This window comes from Numenius arquata, chromosome 5 (genome assembly GCF_964106895.1).
Source record: "Numenius arquata chromosome 5, bNumArq3.hap1.1, whole genome shotgun sequence".
NCBI classification, from domain to species: Eukaryota; Metazoa; Chordata; class Aves; order Charadriiformes; family Scolopacidae; genus Numenius; species Numenius arquata.
The window spans coordinates 43,529,209-43,555,848 of NC_133580.1; the positions used below are offsets into that span (position 1 = coordinate 43,529,209).

General features: G+C 36.1%; 1 protein-coding gene across 5 annotated transcripts in view; it reads right to left on the bottom strand.

The window, feature by feature from the left end:
• Positions 1-281: 281 nt before the first annotated feature.
• SPOCK3 (SPARC (osteonectin), cwcv and kazal like domains proteoglycan 3) overlaps positions 282-26,640 on the bottom strand; it is a 203,171-nt gene continuing 176,812 nt past the window's right edge. For 4 of the 5 annotated variants that reach the window (XM_074147078.1, XM_074147076.1, XM_074147075.1 and 1 more), the window contains 5 exons: positions 22,040-22,159; positions 9,625-9,846; positions 2,748-2,810; positions 1,388-1,525; positions 282-448 (listed from right to left, as the gene is read on the bottom strand). In XM_074147078.1, the coding sequence (XP_074003179.1) occupies positions 282-448; positions 1,388-1,525; positions 2,748-2,810; positions 9,625-9,846; positions 22,040-22,159 (710 nt within the window). The remainder of the gene's footprint in view (positions 449-1,387; positions 1,526-2,747; positions 2,811-9,624; positions 9,847-22,039; positions 22,160-26,640) is intronic. The other variant, XM_074147077.1, reaches the window with a different exon arrangement.

Genomic DNA, 26,640 nt, shown 5'->3' on the forward strand with positions numbered 1-26,640 from the left:
CACATTTATATTTTCAGTAGCACATAACATTTCTTCCTTCAGGCTACACTTCCCATGTGTTTTCTTCAGCACAAAGGCATTCAAAAAACTCAAAAGCACATAATATAATTATTCTTATTTAAACAAAAAAAGTCTATGACTCCAGCTGCAATGTTTGAAATAATCATACAAAATATACATGTTTGTTAAAATCCTTTTGATCTTGAAGAGCAAAGGGATTTTATGAAATGTCATCTTGTGAATTTTAGAAAGGTACAAATTCATGGACCCCCCTAGTATCATCAAATATATCCATCATGATCATCGTCGTCATCATCATCTCCTTCATCTTCATCATCATCTTCAATTTCGTCTTCATCATTCATAATTTCATCTTCGTCATCTTCATCATCTGTCCATTCACGGAAATCGCCAGAGGCAAAATCACCTGAAGTCTCTAAATCGATAGCTAGAAAGATATGATAGTTATAGAAACAACACACAAGATATACTATAAATAAATAGTGTAATATATATAAGCATACAAAAGGCACACCAGAATATTTAGTTTCAGGAGTTAATTTTAAACTACACAGTGTGACATAGAAAATAAAACATAAACACATATGAAAATTCTTTTGTCTTAAAAGAAAACCACTTCAATAGGGATGAATTGTTAACAAAAGGAGACAAATTTTATGGATAATGATAATGTACACTGTCTATTGTCATTCTTACATATTATCTTGAACTATCTAGAATTGACCATTTTTCATGGATTAGATGGACAATAGGCCTGATCTGTATGTCATATACTGTGTTAAATTTACGCTTTGTTTCAGGTTGTTATTTTGTTGCAAAAGAAGTGGAAAGGAATAATGTAAGACTTTTTAAAAAAAAAAAAAAGCAAAATGTTTTATTGCCATTTTTTGTATCTGGGACACCAAATAAAGGTGACATGGGAATTCTTGGAAGAAGTTGCAGAGTGCTGCAGGGAAGGGAAAAATAAGGGAAGATTTAGTGTGTTAGAACTTTTGGCAGTTCCCTCAAACAGCAACTGAAAAAAATGTCAAAATGAATTCACTAGCATGTTGATTACCCAAAGGGATTTCATGAAGCATTTTGCGGCTTGTCTAATGCTGCTCTAGAACATTAATTTTCCCGAGGTTTATATACACTATGCCAAGCACATATACAAGGTCTATTAATACCTGACAGTGATAGGAGCTGAACAAAAAAAAAAAAAAAAAAAAAAGTAGTAATAAAAAAAATCATAATTTGTTATTTTTTGTTTCAAAATCCATGTAGTTGGGTCCCACATCTGCTCTAACTGAAGAAATTTAATCTGGTTGGTAATCAAAGGGAGTAACACCTCTGAACCAAATGCCACAAAGGGTTCTTAACTTACCGCATTCTGCCACACCGTTTGTTCTGGACCCTGTCACCTCATTACCGTATCTGTCAACACACCAGCACTGCCCTACGCCACCATGGCACTGACTTGGTTTGTAATACCCATCTTCATCACATAAGGGGATGTACTGCCCTGTGATATATAAATATTGAATAAGAATATTAAAAACCACCTCTCAGCCAATGTAACAATTATAGCAGAAAGTAACTCTCTTTTGCCATTTCCTTATTCCACACTCTACACTGGTTTACTATTACTAAATTAAGCAGAAAGTGACTGAATGTATCAAATGTGGGAGGCAAAATAACACGTATCAGTTTGGACTGATTTAAAGAAATAAAGTGACCAATCTTTCCCAAATTTTTCATTGATCCTGTGATGCATATTCCTTACTCCCTGAATATCTCAGTCAAGATCTTCACTGCATTGTGGGGAAAAGGCTCAAATGTAGCACCCAACCCTGTATGGGATGTTCTATAATCTGTGGTGTACAAACAAGTCTAATAAGGGCCACGCTTCCTGGACTAACAAACTATCTGCTACAAGGCTTAGGAGCTATTTTTATTTAATATTTATTTTACAATCCAGTTAGTTACCTACTAATATTTAGTTACCTTACTACTTAAGACAAATGCAGTGTAACACACCAATTTTGTTAACATCAAATGTTAAATTTGCATTTATACGCAAAATACCTAGGCCAATTAGGCTCTAAGATAAAAGGGTTCCCCACCAAGAGTATACGAGACACACTCGGAGATTAAGGCTCAGTAATCCAGATTAAGGTTGAATAATCCACTGGATTTCATTTGGAACTAATGGAGACTTTTTGAAAGAAACATAAAATGCAGACAAACAACAATGAACAAAACATTCATATGAAAGCATTTTGAAGTGTATAGTTATTGTTAGAAACCATCCTTAGCAGAAACACAGTTTTGACTACTTTGGGCCAAGCATTTTATTGCAGCTTTTATGCAGTGGCTAGTGGTAAAATGAAGATTTTACATTTCAGTAATATTGATACAGTATAAACTGATTCACAACAAAGATTTCAATTACTTAAAGAATATTACAAGTAAAGGATCAGCAGAGATACTAATTTAGGAGCGCCTTAGACTATCTCTTCTATGACAGTAAAAACGTATCTTCTATTAGGGTAATAAAACAGATATAACTTTTGGTTGGTAAGGTAATAAAACTAAGTTTAATAGCTTTCAAAAATTTCATAAATTTTGTTGCTGGAATTTACTGCGGTCTATCTTTGTTGGATTAATATTGATTTTATGTTGCTGTTTCACTAGGGTTATTTATGTAAGCAATAAAACCTTCAAAAGAATGATCTATGGCTCACCTAGGAGCTTCTTTACTCCTTGCTGCTTCTGAATGTTGCTGAGTTCTGTCTGGCAAGGTGGGTCTACAATGACATAAAAAATGTTAAACAGATTACACTGTATCTAGGAAAGAAGCATATGACTACATTTTCAGTTTGCAACCTTCTAAGATCTCTCTAACTACTGATCTTAAGAAACACACGCATCCTGCATTAGTAGTCGTGTTCCAAATTCTGAAATCAAAGAATTACTGTACCTTGCTACAGCTCCAAAATTATGAATTAGAGCACCACCCAGATTTGTGCAGAAAGCCACTCCCAGCTAACCCAAATGGAAGTGAGCATCTAGTCACTAGTCTGGAGAACTGAGGAATGCTAGACCAAAATAGTAACTCTATCATTCCTTTTTTTATCAGTCTAGAGAAATCAGAGTGTGACTATGAAGTTTGCCTTATGTATTGGTTAGAAACACAATGGCTCATTTAATTCTTTCTCTTTTGTCCTTGTTAGAGGTCATGTTCAAGTTTTGTATTTCACATACTACACAAAGAAAATAAGAATTTTCTCCACTGAAGTCTGCAAGATTGTGATTCTGTTGCAACAGTTTAACACTGAATCCTATGGCCACAAAGCCCCATGTTCAGAAAACTAAGTCAAAAACAGTGGCCAAACTTTAGATGGCTCTAAGAGGCAGAATAGGTATTAAAATTCCATTTTCCATTCTTCAGAGTTATAGCTTACTCCAGTTCTGAATCATTTAATTTTCTATTGTCTATAAAACAAGTGACAGTATGCCCCATGAATGGGAAGGAAATAAGATGCAAATGTGTATACGATACTAATGAATAAGTGAAAGAAAGACACCAAAGTGCGCTACGTTAGACCGTTAGCACAAAGGCATTTCTCATTCTGAATCAGCAGTAGTATTACTGAGTTTACTTACATGTGTCTTTAGCTTATACTGTTCCCAGACAATATTCTGATAACTTCACACTAAAATCTTACATTCTATGAATATTAAATGCATTTTCCATTTTTGCAGACTAATTATTTAGAATACATCTTTGCTATGCAATTAACTCAAGGCTCCCTTCTGAAATATAGCGAAACTACTTTTTTTCCATGCAAACAGAAAAAAGTCTTCTGAGCCAGTTTAAAGATGAGTAAGACTGGCCTAGCTTATTGATGAAGCACACACTTAGACCAGAACCCAGTCAGTGTTTAGGGCAATGGGTGGCAAAAATCACCTGAGTGGTGATAGTCCAAGCAGCCTTTCCTGAATTCCTCCTAAAGGATAACAAGGGTGCTCACCCTTTAGCCAGCTGAGAGCAGCACAAGGTGTACAAAGGGATGCAGGAATGGCAAGAACACATTATAATACATGGAGGTGCCTTTCCTGTGGAAATGCTCAAACTCTGGTGACAAATGCCTAGATGAACTGGAGCTCAAAAATATGTTTCTGGTGAACACACAGCCTCTGACTGGTGTTGCCTACATATACCAAGAGGCCTTTGGTATTATTCATGAGCTCTTATCTAACAGAATAAATAGAAACTGGAAGATAACAATAACCCCTTACTGATAGCAGGCTGTTAATTTCTCTTGGCTTTACATTTTAAATGTTATTTACATATCCCATACATTTAAGCAAGCTTATAAATGTTTAGAGTGGCATTGACTCTGGTGGGGCAGGTTTTCACACAAATCTATAACAATTCTTTATACAGTGAAGGCCTTAAAAGGAGGCTCTACTTTTAAAATACTGTTCACATGAGTCTTAGTGACAGAACAAATTTGCAAGAGATTTCTTTCCAGACAACCAAGCAATTTTCTGTGTCACTCTTGAAAATCACTGGGACTTGACATCATTGGGTGGTATTGTGTTTTAAGCATTTAGTCTTCAATTATTTGCTGAGGCTATATAAAGTTTTACATTTCTTGTTAAGAAGTGCTCTGATGATGATCATGCTCACTATTATGCCAGAGAAGTTCATTAACTTTCAAAACTAAGATGTCTGTCTTTCCTAATATTTAAAGAGTTAAGCTCTTAATTGTACAACATTCTGAGGATCAATTATTTTTTAAACCAAAGGTATTTCTAATTAGTCGGTAATCTAAAAAATATTAGTGATTTATGTACCCAAGTACCACAGGCTAGAAGGTTCTAGGATTGTGGCGGACTTAACAGTGTTAGATTAATGGTTTCACTTGATGATCTTAAAGGTTCTTTCCAATCTAAATGATTCTATTCTATTCTGTTCTATCTTTCAAAGAAGGGAAATATGATGAAGAACTAGTCAAATAGGAAAAATATATGTATTTTGTTCTATGGGAAAAAAACCTAAATTTTTAGAAACACAGCAGACATGAGCACTAACATGTAGAAATTTAAAAATGATGGACTATGCCTAAAGAAAAAAAATCTTCATTTACAGCTATAAATCTTTGGTGGTATAATTACAAGAGGAATACCACTAACCAAAAGGTAACAAGGCAATATGAGAAAGTTACTTACCCAAAACTTTCTTCTTCTCAGAAGCTAGGTCTTCAAGATTCACAATTAAGCTTTGCTTCTCAGGATAAAAGCAGCAAAAACTCTTAACAATACTAAATCATTCTGGTGCTTAAACTGTCAAAGAGAATGGCAGGCTAGAAGTTCAACCAATTCCTTTTGGTCCGCAGAATATCCTTTTTCCTCTCTCCCTAAATCATCATGCTTCCTTCTTTATTTTCCAGTTAGTTCCTGAGTTTGGAAAAGCTTTCTTTAGACTTCTGAACTTATTTCAATAAATATAACGGTGTCACTGGACAACTTTTGGGAGTCTTGAGCCAAGGATAAAAAATTAATTTACAAAAATCAGTGTGGTGGCTTCCTTTGAAATAGAAATGAATCTGATATCAGTCTTTCTGATAATCTGAATACAAATAAGAGATCTAATCATCTTCACACTTAATCTACTTCCACAGATGTGGCAGAAATTATCTTTCTGACAATATTACTGCATTGTTATGAGTGATTCATGAACCACTTAGCAGCCATCCACAGTTCTTCAGTGCTCAAGGTACTGATGTACACCAGAGTATCCCATGGCCCTTGAGACATCAATATTCAAGTGCTGCAAGGCTAGTACAATTAAGCCTTGATTTATCACGAAGAGGCACATTAACAGAGCAATGGGAGGAAGACTGGTAGATTTGACAAAGAATGTCTAGGATTTTTAACAGACATGTCTCAAGGAGCTGCTATCCACACAGTGAGCCTCCAGCTTTCACAGACTTTCATGGAATCACAGAATTGTCAGAGTTGGAAGGGGCCTCTAGAGATCATCTAGTCCAACTCCCCTGCTAAAGCAGGTTTTCCATCTTATTCAATTACAAAACACTGATCTTCAAGCTGATAATATTTGTCAGAGCCCTTAGCTTCTGGCATATGGCCCACTGCAGACTAGGCTGCCATGTTGTTCTTTGCCCGTGCTTGGGGTCAAGTATTGTAATTGTTCTTGGACAACCAAGGCTTGAACTTTAGGGGTTTGAAGCATCAATACTGAACTGCAAGAAATCTTTCTCAGACCTCAGTCGCATGTTAAGGCATGTTACACCTGCCTTTAGAACCATCCACATTGAAAGTTCTGCAATCTGAAAAGGCTGATGTAACAAATACGAATCACAATAATTATCATTCTTCTGTAAGATGGACTAGTTTTAAAATCATAAATATGTCTTCCAGGCTTGACAGACAGAGCAGCCTGTAAGAAAAAGGCATCTAAAGGAGTGCTGGACTAATAGATCCATGCAGAGGCCCACAGTAAGGAAATACTTAAGTGCTAAGCAATAATATTCCCAGTACAATTGGGTACTCTCCTACTCTGAAGCAGTGATGCAACAAAATCAAGGCTCTAATAATGATGAAGTACTCGCAGAAAGAAATTCAACCAGTAAAAAGGCCAACGCTGCAAGTGCCTCAGCATTTAGATAAGCACTGAAGTGTTAAGCTAGCATCAAACAACTAAGAAAATAAGTTCTGATGAAGCACTTGCATGAACTGTAGTTGAAACTAGAGGGCAATAGCAACCAAAGCATACATGATGACTTGCAAAGAGCACTGGCAAAATGCAGAATTTGAAGTATTGCAGAAATGCATTATAGTGTCTTGGATGTATCTCAGAAATACTAAACTACACTTAAAGCAGAATAAGGCCAAGAAAAAAATGCAATAAGCATCACTAAGCATACATAAGTGTTTAAGCATTAGTCAAGGTGGGACAGTTACTACAGGAAGATCTTTTTCTGAGCAAGAAAGACATGACTTAAGTATTCATAAGAAGTTGCTTATATTGACTAGAAGTTGTGAGTTATGTGCAGTAATGGGTCTAGCGTACTGTAATGCATCATGGCAGACCTCAACCAGAAAGAAAGAATGAAGAATAGTTGCAAGTACTTGTCTGATCCTGAGAGTCTTGAACGGTGAAGCTAAAATCAAAGAGCAAGCGCGCTTCTCAGATAATGACTCAAGCAAATACTATGCATTTTAAAAAAGCAAAATGGAATTTCTATCCCAGTATGATATATATTGTTGACTAAATTTTGTATTCACTTTGAACATTGTTAATCAGCAGCAGTGCTGTAAAACTGTAGATCTGCCCAGAAAGCACCTACTAAGCTCATTGAATACAGAGAGATGTCTACACGGCTTGAAGCATTCTGTTAATATCAACTTAATTAAACATCAGAAAGAAGCCACTGAATTTCTCTGTCTAGCCATTTCTTTGCTATTAATAGCAAAGGTCTAGTTAAAGGTCTTACTTAGATTGTTCAATCAAGTAAAACATAACCAAACATAACATATTATAAGATTTAGCATAGCACTGCAAATTGTTTAGCAAAACGCTGAATAGAGAATCAGTGAGTCCCTAATACACTAGGAAGATAGGACTCAGTTGTGCAAGAGCTAATAATAAGATGCGATAAGACTATAAGCTTTTATTTCTCCTTACACCTTCAAAAAAGGAGAATACAGATTTTGCTTACTGTTAATTTGGAGGGATGGAGGGCATGTTTAATGTGCAAGGATTGTCAAAACTGAGATTACGACTCATTGTCAATGTTGAGGATACATCTTTTTTACTATATTGCTTGAACACACTGTGGTATCACAAGCTATCTGATCTGTTTTAAATCTTAAACCTTATCACAACACAATGGTCATGACAGTGAGGAAACTGGTAAAAAATGGGAAGAAAAGCTTGATAATGTTGGATTCTACAATGGGGAGAATCAGAGTCGCCAAAAGCTGGATACCAGACTCTTAGGCCTCGGGGTTTCATTAATATAATTCAGTAGCATTTAGATCAGTCTTTACAATACCATCTTTGGGTTCTAGTGGTACATTAAGCAAATATTTTAGATAAACATAATTTATAGGCTATAGAATGCAAAATTGAAACTGATCTGTGGAAGTGCTTTCTTAATGCACTGGTTATGCTGTACGCACATTATATGATTTTAGTAGAAGAGCCAATTGGTAGAAGAACCTTGGACCATACCAGATCACGTGTTATGTCCTGTACTTTCTCTGACAACTGAAAATAATTATGCTGCCTTCCAAAGAGAAAGGGTGTTTATATATTAAGCTGAAATGATTGTGGTCATGTTTATTTTTATTTTAAAGACAATCAAACAAAACACGTTATGTTCTTTACTTTAAGAACTGCTTTACTTCTGGGATGGGTTATTTTTCATTTACTAATTTTGTTAGCAGTACATAAATGCTTATAAAAATAAAAGCCAAAATATTGTTCTAGTAAAAAACAAACAAGGTGTTTTAAAAGATTAAATTTTAGCTTTTTAACTACAGAGTTACCAAAGAAGTCTGCTACTTAGTATGTATCTACAGATGTAGAGCTTCATTTTTGTTCAGATTTACAACTAGCATATGTGGCATGATAAAAATCTTTATTTCCACAGAAATCAGACTCAAATCATAGGTGCTGAGTGCTAATGGGAACTTATGAGAGTTTTAAGGGCACAAGTGAGATTTAAAAAATGGTATTAAAATTTTCAAAAAGGTTGAACTGACTTTGTAAACTTTCCACCAAATCTGTCTTATCTCCCTCATATTAGTAAGAAAAATGAAGTGGCAATTCTGTCCAGTTTAGTCCATTAGACAATACTTAATGAGTAAATTATTTGATTTGTTACAACTAGTTTGATTATATAACTAGTGATGTCTCACCCAGATCTAACATCGTTATATGATCTTCAGGAAAATAATGCTTATAAGTTATGTTTATTTGTTTAACCAAATCACATCAGGACATTAACAAAAGGTTCATCTAGGTAGTAAATAACTGGCAATAACTTTATCCATAACGTTCATTCAGTTATTTTAAAAGGTTCACAAAAAGGAACATTAACATATCCTGCTTTAGCAATATAAAGGTCTATTTTGTAATGTAGGCGAAGTAGATTGGGAAAGAAATAGTTTAAGTAATTTTGTTCTTTATTTTGGTCTCTTTCCTCTGCATACTTCCTGGAAGCTGGCATGAAAAACAATATTGCTGTAAAAGCACTAGCCTCTGTTTTGCACTTTATTTAGAATCACTGAATTTCTAGCAAGCCTTTCCATGTAGCTTGGGTTGTTTGTTTGGATTTGTTGGGGTTTGTTTGTTTGTTTGTTTGTTTTTACTTCATTTTAGGTATTCAAATAGGTCAAAAACCTTAACACAAATTCACAGTACAGCATTTAAGAGCTTGTAGTTCACTGTAATCTTCTTATTATTGTGTTTCTTACTATTATATCCCTTCTTATTATTATGTATCTTCTTATTATGTTAAAAAAAGATAAAACACTACCACAAAAGTCAGTCATATGCGTATGCAGGTTGTTCTCATCTTTTACCTTGCTGTCTCTGGAAGCAGTAGCACCATTCATTGTTAGATATCAAACTGTCCTTGTATGTGTCACAAGAATTGAAGAACGCCCTGGTACATGGCTCATTCTTGTCAAGGTAAATGCTTCCAAGTTCTGACTGGTCCAACAACAGGTCATAGTTCGTATCAAGCCTGTTAAACATCCATCCGAGGGAGTCTTTGCAAATTGGCAAAATGCTGGTATCAAATCCTGAGGAAAAAAAAAATTACAAAAAAAAAAAATCATATAGCAGGAAAGAATGTTGCATCATGGAAATTGCTCCAGTGGTACATAGCTACAGTACATAAACAGCGTCTGCTACTGACATATTATGTATAAATTATGTCAGCTTAATTTTAAAAAAATCATTAAATTAACCTTGTAAAAAAATTAATCACACCATCAGTCTCAAAGCATTTAGAAATATGAGTTTTCTTGTCAAACATTATATCTATAGCACACACATTATATATGGTAATAAATGATCTACAGTGAATTCCTGGAAAATAATTCTGTTGAGGAATTTTAGTGATATTATAAACCAGAAGAGTGAAGCTTCAAGTGGCTTGCAATGTTTACAGAATTAAGGAGAGAATAAATTTCAGGTAACTTCTTGTAGTCCATTTTCTTCTTTCTATAACACATATTCAGCTCTATGAAAAAGGAACACAATACTCAGCCTCAGCAATATCTTGAAAGTGATATTTTATCTATACCTGATGTACTTTACATCTTGGAGCAGGCCATGGAAAAGATGACTTCTAAGAGCAGCTGGCTGCCAGTATTAGACCTACTTATACAGCTTGCATCTTCCTAAATTGTTGCTTGGAAAAAGGGCCGTCAGGAACAGGCTGAGTTAATTACTCCTGTAGCCAGAGCTCAGACCTCATGTTTGTTTTTCCTGCATCAGCTGTAAAATACATGCAGACTTGTATATGGACATGGATAGGAAATTCAGAAACTGCCAGGCCTCTTGTCTATGTAGAAAATGTGAGTTGGATTTGATATACACACATGCTGCTTCTTGTTAATGTGCTACGGGTTATACCACAGGCTTATGGTGCATGTGGCCAGGCAGTTGAGTCTACATCCTAATACAGAATGAGATTTACTACTATTAAATACTATTTTTCTAAAAATTTTTAAGCTAAAACTGAGCACTGAAAAAATTATATTGGTGAATATGGATGCAGAAAATTTGACATGAGAGCACACAGGGATTCCCAGTTTCTACTGCTGTTAAAATCAAACCTGCCTGTCTTCGTTGCTGTTCTGAAAACAATAAAGAAATCTGAAAAGTGTTTCTATATTGCTAAAACAGGTCAACTTGGACAACTTGGTAATCAGATTTAGAAATCAATAGATTTTCCTTTAGATATATATGTATGTGGAAATGTCCATGCTATGGCAACAACCATTTTGGAAATGAAAGGAAGAAAGCTGACAGCACCAAAAACTCCCCATGGAAGTCAGACAACCACATAAACTCCACTTCCCCAGAAATCCTAAATTAACTATGACGTTTTGTCAGGGCAGTCTCACTTGTTCTTGCTCCCTGTTGATCATTCGCATTCATTATTATTTCTGCTTGACAGTAAGAAAAAAGCAAAAACATAAGTAATCCATTTGATATTTATGATCTTTTTGATGTGCTTAACACAATTTAAAAACATAGCCAAGCATTGAACCAACAGACTCTCTCTTCCTTCCACTCCAGCCCCTGATAAAATGTCGAGACAGAACAACATTTTTTTTTTTGTGGATTAGCAAGAGCAGAGACAGGACCCAACTGAATGAGTAAGGACATACAGTAGATGTGTTATTCAACTTTATCTGTAAAAGGTATCAAAATTATTTAAAAGGCATTTCCAATTTGAAAAATTCTGGAAGAAAACATTTTTTCTGAGGATGAATTTCACTGAATTTTTCACTGAATTTTTAGAGTTGGAAGGGACCATAAAGATCATCTAGTCCAACTCCCCTGCTGAAGCAGGATTGCCCAGAGCACGTTAGAGCATGTTACTCAGGACTGCATCCAGGCGGGTCTTGAAAATCTCCAGAGACGGGGACTCCACAACCTCCCTGGGCAGCCTGTTCCAGGGCTCTGTCACCCTCACTGTGAAGAAGTTTCTCATATTTGAGTGGAACCTCCTATGTTCCAACTTGTGCCCGTTGCCCCTCGTCCTCTCACTGGCAACCCATGAAAAGAGTCTGGCTCCCTCCTCCTTCAACCCACCCTTTAGATACTTAAATGTTCAGTATAACATTATTTACCTCGAAGGCTCTGATCCTGAAGGCCTCAACACTTCCCAGATATTTCTCTTTTCTCTGCTAGTTCTGCTTTTAGCTAGAGAACCTCCTCAAGACCTTGGATTCAGAAAGGGGTCAATGTGAAACATACTGTTTCCTACCCAGCCTTTGTGTACCACCATGAAGGGAGTAATTATTTTTGTGCTTACAATTTTTTTTCTCAATTTGGCATTCTCGCCAGCTCACCAAACTGTAAGATAAGTTGCAGAAGAAGAGCAACCATGAGGAGACAGATTTTAATGAATAAGATAGCCAGAAGGTAATATAAGATAAAAGCCACTTTAAAGGTGTATTCAGGGATGGATCTTGTGGTCCAAATCAGATAACTGTGTATAATACATCTGCATGTGGAATTTCAAGTGTAAATTTATTGAAAGACGCATCACTTTGAAGCATTTGTGGTCTATGCTGGAAAAGCTCACATCATTAAGTACTTTATATTTTAGGAAACTAAAAGCTATTGCTATGTATTTAATAAAATATTACGGAAAAGAGGAAAAAACCCAAACACCTGTTTATTTCATTTCTCTTAGTCTGTTTCAAATTTTACTCTAAAAATAAATAAATTTATCTGAAGAAAAGTGAAAGAACACTGAACAGTTCAAAGGTTTTATGCATCGCTAAATTAAGGTTGGAATGATAATACATATCTGCAGAAGATTTTATCCCAATTTTTTCTTCATTCTCTTAACCAGCATTAGCCTCTGAATTGAGTTCATCCTCTATTCCCATTTCTCATTTTTTTCTCACTTCTTTCTAAACAAATTTTAGATTTTTTTAAATGTGTGTCTAATAGTGATTTCCCACTGGATTCCTATTACATTTGTCATAGTTAAGGACAGAGCTTGAAATTAAAACAATTGCACTGCAGTCAGTACTATCATTAAAAAACAGATTATTTTATTGCAAATTACTAATACCAACAGTAAAGCACCAGAAAAATGTCACTATGTTGTAATATTTTCTATAAATCCAGTTATAGTTCAAAATAACTATAGTTTAATATTTAAATATAGAGTTTGAAGTCTGACATTTATGATACACACTTCCTAGTAAACAGAAATATAACAGGCACATCAGAATTAAAAAACCTACTTCAAAAAATAACTTCTTTTGAGACTTCTTTTGTTATTTCCAAGCCTGAAAAAATAAAGTTTACATATATTAAAGCTGTCATAACCTATTAAATAGAATCATAGAATAGTTTGGGTTTGAAGAGACCTTAAAGATCATCTAGTTCCAACCCCCCTGTCATGGGCAGGGACATCTGCCTCCAGACCAGGTTGCTCAAACCTGGCCTTGAACAATTCCAGGGATGGAGGATCCACAACCCCCCAGGACAACCTGTTCCAGTGTCTCACCACCCTCATAGGAAAGATTTTCTTCCTTCCTCTTTCAGGGAGGAAATCTCCCCTCTTTCAGCTTAAAACCATTACCACTCGTCCTGTCACTACAGTCCCTGATACAGAGTTCCTCCTCGTCTTTCCTGTAGGTCCCCTTTAGGTACTGCAAAGCTGCTATAAGGTCTCCCAGGAGCCTTCTCTTCTCCAGGCTGAACAACCTCAAGTCTCTCAGTCTGTCTTCATAGAAGTGCTCCAGCCCTCTGATTATCTTCATGGCCCTCCTCTGGACTCATTCCAACAGGTTTATGTCCTTCTTGTGTTGGGGTCTCCAGAGCTGGACACAGTACGCCAGGTGAGGTCTCACAAGAGCTGAGTAGAGGTGCAGAATCACCTCCCTCGCTCTGCTGGCCATGCTTCTTTTGATGCAGCTCAGGATGCAGTTGGTTTTCTGAGACAGAAGCACACATTGGCGGCTCATGTTGAGCTGGTCATTAACCAACACCGCCACCAAGTCCTTCTCAGCAGGGCTGCTCTCAATCCATTCTCCACCTAGTGCATATTTCTGCTTGGGATTGCCCCGACCCATGCGCAGGACCTTGCACTTGGCCTTGTTTGCACAGGCCCACCTCTCAAGCTTGTTCAGGTTTCTCTGGTTGGCGTCCCTTCTCTCTGGCATGTCAACTGCTCCACTCAGCCCGGTGTCATCGGCAAACTTGCTGAGGGTGCACTCAATCCCATTGTCCATATTGCCAACAAAGATGTTGATCAGTGCCAGAGACAAGGATGTCATGCAGGACAGCGTCAAATGCTTTGCTCAAGTCCAAGTAGGTGACATCAGTTGCCCTTCCCTTATCAACCAATGCTGTAACACTGCCATAGAAGTCTACCTAATTTGTCAGATGCAATTGCTCTTAGTGAAGCCATGTTGACTGTCACTGATCACCTCCTTATTTTCCATGTGCCCTAGCATATTTTCCAGGAGGATCTGCTCCATGATCTTGCCGGGCACAGAGGTGAGACCAACCAGCCTGTAGTTCTGCAGGTCTTCCTTTTCTCCCTTTTTGAAAATGGGGGTTATGTTTCCCCTTTTTCAGTCAGCAGGAACTTCACTGGACTGGCATGACTTCTCAAGTATGATGGACAGTGGCTTAACAACTTCATCCGCCAGTTCCCTCAGACCCACAGATGCATCTCATCAGGTGCCATGGATTTGTGTTCACATTATAAATGCTTAAGAAATTACTGTAGTAAAGCAAAACTCTTGGTTCCTTTTTAAAAATCCTTTAAGGAACCGTCCAACCTTAAGATTATCAGAAGCCCTTTCTCTCTGCATTGACTTTCTTCCTCTACTATAATATTGATAAAATAATACAGGTGTCATTCTTGAAGGTGATATATTTGAGAAAGAGTCACTTAAGTACATACCTGGAGTTTAACATCTGCTGACATGAGGGGGTCAGGTGATACAGAACTATGAATCGTGAAATCACCAAGTGACGTAGAACTAGGAAATTAACTGCCCAAATCACAGACTATGTATACTATCACTTTGAGCGCCAACTGGAATGCTGCTCTTAAACACTTTTCACAGTTGTGACACAAAATGAAAAGCAGAAACTAAAAGGGGAAAATTAGTATAGTTGAAGGATAACAATTTATTCTTGATAATTAAGTAACAGGACTGAAGAGAGAAAAAATTGCTGCTCAGATGTCTAAATTACAAAAGGTTTTCTTTCTCTCATTTTAACCACTTATTTGAAATCTATTTCTATATACCATAATTAAGTAAGCTTTTATGCAGTTATTTCTGAACATTGTCTAGAAAAATGTGAAGTACCAGTTTATGCTCTTTTCCTCAGCCAAGACAATCCCAAGGGAAATATTGAGAAACACACCCTTCCTCCATGGCTTACACACCAGCATTCAAAACATTTCCTCAAAAGGAACCAACAAAAATGCTCCAGTGTTTCTGATTATTTCTCTGGGGAGAACTTCAACTCTTGGTAAATATAATCTGCTTTTCAAGGTAAAACTATTGTTTGCCTGCTTATTAAGCTCATAAGTAATAAATCCTTGTGTACATTGAGGAAGATAGCTTTTAATGTTATGTGGAAATCTAAACAGCATACATACATATGGCTCACGCATTGGATTATATATAAATTGTTTATCTAATATGCTAAGAGAAGTAAACTGCGTGATTCTTTCTAATACCAGTACACTGTCCAGTACAATAAAAGACACTGACAAATCACACATGTGAATAGACACCTATGCACTCTGCTAGCGTCCTGACTGCAGTCTAGACCATGGCTTTTACTTGTTCAGTGTGCAAGCTGCATAGCAAGAAGGTATTCACTTGTGAGGGATTTGTCTAATATTTAGCCTATCAGAAAATCTTCAGCTAACAGCATCTCACAGCTGATGCCTACCGCTCACAAGCTGGGAACAAGTTTGCCTTCCTAATGTAGTTTTATCAGGACGGACCTGAGTAGGAAGGACTAAACTAAAGAGAGGACCAAGCAGACATGAATGCTTTCTGTCATACTTGCCGTTCATGTAAGTGCCGATCTAGGTGAGACCCATCTGGCTCCACAGTAGCCTAAGGAGACAGCATCAGGCATAACACTCTCTGTCATCTGTCTAAAGCTGTAATATATTCCTGCTCACTATGATTACACAGATAAGAACAGAGTCTGGGTTAGGGCAAGATATGGGGAAGGTAATAAAGGCCTTATGATTAACCTAGGATAACTCACTCCCATTTGACAATAAAAAGTACAAGGGAAAGAAATAAAGCACAGCTGCAATGTCCCTCAAACATCCATGAAAGTTTGCATTCTGAAGCCTCTCCTCTTCCAGAAAGGGTTGTAGAGAATTTTATATGGTGGTGAGTGGGAAAAAAAAAAAAAAAAAAATCAAGATGAACCCTATTGTTGGAGGTTACCAGTTTGCTAATAGACTGACAGTTCAGATTAAATAAATTCTGTGGGACACCAGATTGACCATTTTATTAATAGGAGTGACTGTTAACGAAAAGTAGATGATACCTGAGGAGGGAGAAATAAAATAAAATGCTACAATAAACATCTATATATATTTCGTTGTGTATAAGAATAATTCTGTACAAAAGATTGAGTCAAAACAAACTTCAGTCAACACTACTAATTTAGTTCATTCAAAGTCTTAATTTTAAGTAAAGATGGATTAATTCAAAATTCCTGCTCAGAATTACTTTTAGGCTGGATTTCTTCTTCTAGACTCATGCTTTAAGGATGCCTGGGCTTATGCTAACCTGACACATGCAGGAAGACATTAGAAGAACCTTCTCTTTCTAGCAAACTAGAACTAGGGTTCAGGTTGCCAGCCTGTACAACTTTGCAGTACATCTTACAGGGCATTTTCTGAGATAATCTTACGAAGTAGCCAAATTCTCAGGCAGTCAGCATTTTCAAGACATCAAAAACGATGTTTATAACTGCAATTCTTTTTATCTCTTATAAGTATACAATGACTGTAAGGGAGAGTACTGACAGGAGTAAGCAAAAACTTCCTGTTCTGCTTACGAGCTCTGTCTGTATATTGGTGTTTCCAAATATGCTTCAGCAATGAAGATCAGGTAAATTTAATTTATCTCTCCATATTTTCAGCTATGTCCCTTCATCAATAAGGAACTAGGACAGTCAGAATGAAGTAAAAACCTCCAAGCAAAGATCTGAAATTGTTATTTACACTTTTCTATACAAAATTGGTCTTTCCTGCCCCAAGTTTGTAAGGGTATTTGGCAATTTTAGTGTAATAATATCTCCCCATGCTAGTTCTAGACAAGCAAATTAGAAGTAATTTTCTTTCAGACTTCTTGTATTTTTCTATTATTTTCAAAATTATTATTGTATTAGACTCCAAATAATCATATTATTTCCAAGCCATAAGAAGATTATTACATTTGGCCTCTACTCTTTCAATCTTCTAACATGACAAGGTGCACAAGTATTCTTCAGAAATAGTCTGCCTGTTAGCAGAAATATTTGTGGGACCCGTATTTTTTGTGCTTTGCATTTGATGCATCCATTCCCTAGAGTTTTATCACACAAAATTAATACAGAAATAGAAGAAGTATTTTAAAAGACTTTAAACAGGTATGTAAAATCTCAATTTTTCAACTCCTTACTTGCCCATCCACAAGGGAATAATAATGGGGGTATTATTGTAGTATGAGGTTAAAGTATACTTCTCTCCTTTGTGTCCTTTATTTAGACCAGAAATGGTCTGAGGACCAGATTTAAGTGTTTATATAGCATTTATAGTAATGATACTTCTAGATATATGCAATCTGAACACATCTGGACACACAAAGGATTTTGGAAATAAAAGCCTATAAATTATTTGAAATATTCTGGTCTGCATTACTAATAAGATTCAGCTTTGGAAAAAAATAAATGTCAGTTACAAAAAATTACATAACTTCTGTAAAAACACAACAACGTAGAGACATTTTTAACTTGCCAGCATATTGATGGCTCTAGCAGAACAACTTAAATGCTATTGTTTGGTTTGTTTAGAAATAATATTAATGATTGTATGGATCAATGTGCACTATTTAATAGCTGGAACAACTCTGAAAAGCACCAGCAAGGCACTATAAACTTGCACCATATCTACCTTCGTCAAAAGGACTGTGCCCAAGCCTTTTAATAAATCCCATCCCAATTGCCACCAGAGAAACTGAAATATGAAAAATCCTAAATGCAAACAGACAACCAGAAAGGATGTCACAAATTGCTTTTTAAAGCACAGAATAGTTTTTCAGTGAGGAAGGAATTCTATGACAAGAATAAAGAACAGCCTGAGGGAAAGGGTGCCAAAACAGATTTTTAACTCCCCAAGGGTAATGAACAACTCCAGGGATTTGCTAGAATAATTAGGACTCTGAAAGGGAAAGTTGCATTCAGGTGGCTTTTTTTTGTAGCTGTTGTTCTGTACAGATCACTAAGTCTCATGTGCTAAGTATAAGATCATTACACATGATTAAGAAATTCTTTGCAGAACTTAGAAATAAGTGTAGTGCTCAGACACCCCCAAAACAGGGGCTGGACTCCCTGGTATACTTTAAAATTAATGTGCCTGATGTCTTGGACCTACTATGACTTTGGAGATCGACTTTGAGGGATTTCATTAGGGTCACTACTTGAGAGCTTAGCTCTTGAAGAAGTTTTAGGAATTTCTTAATGGTACTAGAAAAGACATTATCATGATGAATGGTTTTCATTATTTTTGTTTCTTTTTGTGTTTACAAGGACATAGTGACCTAATATTTTCTTCTAAAACACAGACATGTTAATTTCTTGTAAGATGCAGTATCATTTGCTGTCTCAAATGAGAAATTTTGAAGTTCGGAAATGTACACACCAGAAAAACCATAGTTGCACTAATGAAACCAGGTTTTAAACAATTTTTGCATCCTCAAATCCACAAATGAAAGAAAACTACTACTGATTGTATATTAATTCGATCACTTTCTGTCTATAGATGGACTGCCTTTTTTGCAGTAGCTTGTCAAATTAATTCAATCAAGTAAATATTGGCTATTTATAAAATCAAGCAAATATTGCACAAATAGGATCTGTTATATTTAAAAGTAAAATTTTTTTCACAATTAGATATATGTGATTTGAGTAACTGACCACAGTACTAAAACACTAGACTCTATTGTTCAAATGTTTTTGTGAAACATTGTGGGTTTTGTCAAAAATCTCTTTTTTAAAGAGAAAAAGAAAAGAAAAAAAAGATAGGACAAACTGAACGTCTCCCATGTAACCATTTGCTACAATTTGATTTGAGTAAAAAGAAAATAAACATGCCAATGCCTATCATCAAACTTGCATGTTTACATCCTAGCATTCCTATAATAAACAGCAAATTCTTCAATATTCTTGTAACAACACTACCTCTATTTTAAGGCTGATGAGGTATAACTCTCTGAAACAGAAAATCTAATTTAAAACCAGCCTAGTAATCAATTAATATTTTGTACAACATTCTAGCTGTTTAGGATTAATTTCTGGTACCATATTACAAGTGTAAGTCAAACATTATTGACAGCACCATGTTCACAGGGAATTTAAACTCGGTAGTACAACAAAAACAGATTCTTCCATACAGATTATATTTCATTACCTGTTGATCAAAAAGAGCCCTGAAAAGACTATTCTTAGCCATCCAAATCTCTGTCTCTCAAAAAACTGGTAGAGTAGGATCCAGTCTAACTTGTGCCTAAAATTTCAGATACCTCCTAAAGTAGATGTGAATTCCTATACCGCCAAAGGAGAGCACTTCATGACTTCGAAGGCTTCCAAAAGGAAATTCTGAAAACTGGGCCAGAAACCCATTTTTTTCCCCTCAATTGGAACAATTATATTTGTAGAGAAGATCCTCATCTGAAGGCTTTTAAAGGGAAATACATCTTTCTACCTGCCTTAGAAAGATTCCTTTACTAGCTTAGGTTAGGTGGAAAAGACCCCACAGGCCCTAAACCTTTGGAGGAAGCTAATCAAAATGGGACCATAACATTTTCTGCAGGAGAGCTTCTCATGCTCACAGACCTAAGTGCTTCATGCAATTGAACAATAAGTTCTAAAAACACCCACATATCTCACAAATGCTCTAGTCTGTATAATCTAAGCAGATGGTTATTATCTTTTGCATTGTAAATGAAGTGCCAAAACACAAACATTTAGGATGTGGTAGATGTAAAGTCAACATTGGGTAGACACCTCTCAGTCTTACCAGTGTTGCTAATGTCATAGTAACCATTGTAACCATAGTAACCATAGTGACCATCAAAGTTTGAAAACAAACCAACCAGTTTGGATCACATAACACATTTCTAGGCCATAAATTGACAAGCTCTAAAAAAATCTGAGATATTAAGTCTAAATACAGCCCTTGATTGCTATTATGAAGTAAAAATTTGCAAACAAACAAGTAATAAAATAAATGTGAGTATAATATATCCATGTACACATCATGATACAAACACTTGTCTCAAATATAGATACTAGGTCTTATACATGCCACCTGTGTGCTTAAGGAAAAAAGGCCAAGGAAAATGTCTAAGGAAAAAATCTCACACTCTCAAGAGCTTTGTGGTTGCACTACATTTTCAATGTATTCAAAGTATTAATTACGAACTTTACATTCCTGTATTACATTGAACCCAATTACTTGAAACACTAACTTTTATTTATGGATGCCATAATACGTAATAGCTGTACAGTTGCTTCTTTCAGCATTGCCAAACTTTCTTTTTGGACCTTTACTGTATTATCAGGCTTCTAAACAACTGTGCTGCATTTTTTACCTTACCTATTCAGTGTGTTACCCTCAACAGAGTGATTATTCAGCCAGAAACAGAACCCTATGCAATGTTTCAGCTGACCTTTAACTGAGTGATGTGCTAACACTTGCTATGTTATTTGATACATTTTATTTATTGCTATAAATGTTTACTTAAGAGCTTATATTACTTATATTTCTGTTCTTTTAATTACTGGATGAGAAGCAGATCACATGCCAGCTATGGGCACCAATCAGAACGCAAACTGGAAATATGTTTTAAATGTGTCTTTTTCAGTATCAATAAATAGTGACAGTACTGTATTACCATCTTACCTGAGAAACATTTTTTCTCAATGTTAAGAGAAGTATTCCCAGATAACACAGAATCATCTTTAATTCATTGAGTTTTACAGAATTATTTGTTTTTCCTTAGCATAAAAATAACAAAAAGAAATGACATTTCCAATTAAATGAAATAAATGGATTTCTTGAAAAAAAGAAAAAGTAACACTACAAAAACAACAGCTTTAAAAAATTCTGAATACTGAAAAAGTTAATAATGAAGGAACTAAGGTACACGCAGTCAGTGGTGGCCAAGTTCAGTGAAACATGCTCTGGAGGAATTGATAGTTTGCCCTTCATATTAATGAAAGGCAGAGTTTTACGGGTTATGAAATCTAATTTGACTCTCCTTCATAGTAGGACATCACTCTTGAAACTGTTATTGAACTCTTCAATTGCTATTTCAAATAAGCCCTTTCATAATTACATTTTAAAACTACTTTCCACAACAAAAAAAACTATTTAAGTATTTGAGGGGGTTAAAAAACAAATTATGCCCTCTACCGTTTCCACTTCATTAGTACTCCTGAGTCTTTTCCAAATAGAAGTATATCCTTCAAAATTCCTTTTTACTTACAAGCTTCTTTTCCACGTGTTTTTCTGTACCAGTACCTACAGTGGCATCAACTAGCAACAATGGGATGCACATAATCACAGCTCCTGTTTATTATTTCTTAGGGCTAGCCATTCAGCAATTCACTTTTCTCTGTAGAAAAGTTGCTCCAAATCCCTACTTGTTTCTTCTGTTTTGTTTCCTTACAGAGCAGCTAATTATCAAGTTCCATCAAATAGAATATTTGATAGTGTTCATAAATGAAAGCATTGTGAATGGCAGCTGCCATACGTCCTTACGAGTTACCAGAGTTTTGCCAAATAATGCTGAAAGTTTAAAGTGAAAATCTTATATCATTACTGAGCCATAAATAAGAAAGTAACTTTAGAAAAGCACAAAGCTATGGTTTTGCGCAAATGCCTATTTAAAGCACATGATAACAAATGAGAAATGGAACTACAAAAGTGCAGAAAAGTATCAAAGAGAACATCAAATAAGACAGGTAGAAATCTCTTACTGGTTCTTTCAGGCCTTTGAACAATCCTAGTCTTCTTATTGTGAAATCCACTTTCATGAAGTGCCTTAAACCAGTCTCTCAATCTGTTTGCAACCTCCCTGAATTCCAGGTCACTGCACACTGAAAAACAAAATACAGAGCTGTTTAATGTTTTTCTCCTGGGTGCTAAATAGAACTTTTCAAACTATGTTAAAAAAATGTAAAACATATAAAATAATATAAACATATATGTTCCACAGCTTTCTTTAATTCATAAAGTTCAGTTTCACTACTTAAGTATGCCTTCAAAATCCAATTAAGGTCCTCAGAAATGCCTGATGTACAAAGCAATTATGACATCCTTTGCAAACTACTATAAACAGTCCTAGCACATATTTTCACATCTCACTGTAGATGAGGCTGTACAGCAGAGACACCCACAACTGTCTTTTGGAGTTTCATTTCTATGTTCATTAAGGCAACAGTAACAAAAGCCCAACTAGAACAGGTTGGAGATGCAATTTAGGCAGATAATGAAGGAACACCCAACTTGCTTTCCTATACTGAAGCGTGAAAAGAGGAAATATGGTTGACAGAGAAAGTGATTCACAAGTGTTCTGAAAGCTTATTTGATTGAATGTAGTTTTACAAGCCAACATTCATGAGAACCTAAGTGCAAACAGGCAACCGTACAGACACTTGGTGATGGAAAGGATGGCTTCTTTGATCAGAAAGAGTAAAGGTAGAAAAAGCACACGAGACCAAAGACAGCATCTGTAGTACCAAGAGCATCAGATTAGTAGCAGACTGGCTGAAGCATTGTACAAAACTGGTAGCTAGTACTGTGCCAGAAGCAGATGACAGATGTGCAATGAGGAGGTGAGGAGGCCTATTCATCTTCACTATTAAACTACTGAAGACGACAAAGAAAATGTGTGCTTGGAGAAAGCAGATATCTCATCCAGAACTCTGTTTTCCTATTTCGTGTGTTTGAGAGAAGCTGGGAGAAGACAAGAGAAATAACAGGATCTGGAAGACGACAAAAGCAGGAAAGGCACTGGATGTATGCTTCCCTAAGTAACAAAATACCTTCCACTGTCTTTGTCAACAGTTATCACTTCCAAATCCAGATGGTTTTCCAGGTCTACCAGTAACTGACTAAACTATAGTCTGAAGAGCTCATACTTAAGAGCAGAGTTTCACAGTGATGCTCTTGAAAATAAATCTCCAGTTCAGATTACTTTTCCTTTATTATGTAGCAATCCATAATATCTGGTGACATAGCGTTCAGCACATTTTATTAAATTGAACAACACTGCGAAACACCTATTTGTATTTTAGAATAAGATTGAAACATGTCATTATTTCGACAACTATCAATGCCTGTACAACAGCAGGCATCTAAGCAATTGTTTATTCATTCTTTACTGAAGTGTCTCTTGAGACTTTGATTCTCTCCATGAAAGACTTAGGTGCAATCTATACATACATTTGCATAATTTATGAACCAACATTTTTATAAAACTTGTATTGTGCTTTTCTCTTGTGTAATGGAACAAATTTTTTTTTCTGATAATTCGATAGGGAACTGAGGAAAAAAAAAAAAGATTTATGGGCATGTATGTTCAAAAATGACATATCGCAACAACTAGATGAAAATAATCTCCTGCACCAAGACTACACATTACAATGCAAATTTGTGGGATTTCCACTTTTGCTACAATGACAACTTCCTTTACCAATCCTTGCACCAGCTGACAGGTCAGCATAAAAAATCAGATATTAACTTGGGATACCCTACTCTCTTTAACTTCCCCTCCCATTACAGGTCAAACCGAATAATATTTTTCCCTTCTCTACCTACCTTCCCTTGGTTTAAGAGAAAGGCTTTTAGAATTGAATCAAAGGGTGTGGTGCACAGCACAATCATTAGGGGTACCTGACCTGCCACCTAACCTCTTTCACTGATCTACCCTGCACAATACTGTACAATACCACCGCCAGTCCCAGAAATAACACAGCTACATTAATGTGGTGCACTGAGCACCATTTTCACCTATTTCTAACCTGTTTCTATTACTATTTCATCTATTTCTAACCTATTTCATCATATTTTCATCTATTTCTAACCTGTTTATATGCCGCGCTACTCTGACTAACCTCTGATGCTTAGGTGACCTACTCGGAGTCAGCATATAGGCTTATTTACAGGCACAGACACACGCATATATCCACATATATGGATGTCTAGGTATATATATATACACACACAAATGGGACAGCATGAGGAAGTGCCAGCTACAAGTAAAAGCTTAGCTTGAATAACATTAACGGAAAGATGCACATGGCAGTTGCATGATGGAGAAGCAGGCAAATAGACACACTGAAGCTAATCATCTCCTAAGCTCATTAAGGTGTAAAAACAAAGCACTAAGAAAAGGAGATAGTGCCTCTTTGATTATTAGGAATAAAACAGAGCTTGCTCTTTCAGCATCTGGTACTAGCCACTGTCATGCACAATATGACATAATATGACATTTTCTGTGCTCCTGTGAATTGCATTCCTTTCAAAATGGAAGGTGTATATAGCACATTTTGGGCATCAGATACATCCCACACCAGATCTCAGATTAGGGGCATTCTTCCAACTTCAACTTGTTATAACCCTTTTCCCAAACTTTGCTTGACAATTTAAATTATGATTTTTTATCTCAAAACAAAGAATGAGAAAAATGTAATAAATTTTGGTTCATCTTAATGATTTTGATAAATTTATCATGGAAATGAATCACCTTCAAAAATCAAGGCAATGCAACCCAAACTGATTGAATTGTCATTTGCCTATTTTATACCCCATAGCTACTCAAGTGCTGAAGTCGGCTCTCAAACGTGGTAAGTCACTACATTTACTGTATTATTAACTGAAATGCACAGTGAATTTTTGATTCACAACATTTTTAGTGTGTCAAGTAAAAGTAGATGTCTTCCATATGTGAAATATACATGAGATACGCAGCAGAACTACACTAATCCACACACTTAATTATTTACATGGACAACTGTTCTCAGCAAGGATTTAAACGATGGTTTTATAACAATGTCTCATATTTCAATATTTGAGTATCAGAGTTTTTTGTCAAAGAACATTTAGTTCATTTACTAACATCTCATAAAAAGATTTAAACGGTACAACCTGCCAGCAAACTAAAATTCTTGCCATGAAACTTTCTATCAATCATCTCATTTCAACAGGATGCTTAAAATGTGTTAAAATTTTGAGTTGGCTAAGTAATAACTAATCACATAATTTAATTTTGACTGCTGGAAAGTAAATACACTTGATTCCTCCTGCCTTTTTTTTTTTTTAACCCTTCTCTATTTTGGCATTTTCCAGTGAAAAATTTAAGTTGCAGATCTCAGTATACTTACTATTTTCCAGAATGCTTTTCAAGATCTAGCTATCCTAACATTAAAATAGCAGAATAAAAAGAAAAAAAATAGAATGTATTTTTCATTTTGTGGTTCCTGTTAAGTGGTTTTGGTTGGGGCTACTTAAGGCTAATTCCCCTTCATCTGATGTCAGTATTCATTCACTTTCATGGTTAGTTTTGCATATGGTCCTCTCTAAATATTCTGTTACATTATATTGTTTGAAGTATTTCAAAAGCATAAAACAATCTGATGAAAATAATTCAGTTTTTTATACTGTGTTTACTGGGGGAAAAAAAAAAAAGCCAGTACTATTCTGACATGAGAATTAAAATATATTAAAAAAAAAAAAAAAAGAGACCTTATTAGAACATGGTATTTTCATAGAATCATAGAATGGTTAGAGTTGGAAGGGACCTTAAAGATCATATAGTTCCAACCCCCCTGCCATGGGCAGGGACACCTCCCACTAGACCAGGTTGCTCAAAGCCCCATCCAGCCTGGCCTTAAACACTTCCAGGGATGGGGCAGCCACAACTTCCCTGGGCAACCTGTTCCAGTGCCTCACCACCCTCACAGTAAAGAATTTCTTTCTGGTGTCTAATCTAGATCTCCCCTCTTCCAATTTAAAACCATTACCCCTTGTCCTGTCACTACGCTTCCTGACAAAGAGTCCCTCTCCAGCTCTCCTGTAGGCTCCCTTCAGATATTGGAAGGCTGCTACAAGGTCTCCCCAGAGCCTTCTCTTCTCCAGACTGAACAACCCCAGCTCTCTCAGCCTGTCTTCATAGGAGAGGTGCTCCAGCCCTCCGGTCATCTTCGTGGCCCTCCGCTGGACCCGTTCCAACAGGTCCATGTCCTTTCTGTTTTATATGTTGTCCTCTCTATCTTTTATACTGGAAAATGACAAAGCAGAAAACAGATTTACCTAAGTATGTAAGCACATAGATCCTTAAAGTAGTACAGCTATTTCTATATCTAGAGATTAGCATTTGAGCACCCTTCTTCCCATTTCCTAAGTTATTAGGTACAAGGTGCTTGGACCACTTAAGCCATGCCAGGGGCAGGAAACCTGCACTAACAACCCCCTCAGATAACACAGAGAAGCAGAGGACTAGTGGCTTGGCAGAGAAATTTTCTCAAAGGAAAAGACTGAATCTTTTGACAGTTCCCAAACGTAAATCAGGTAGTAA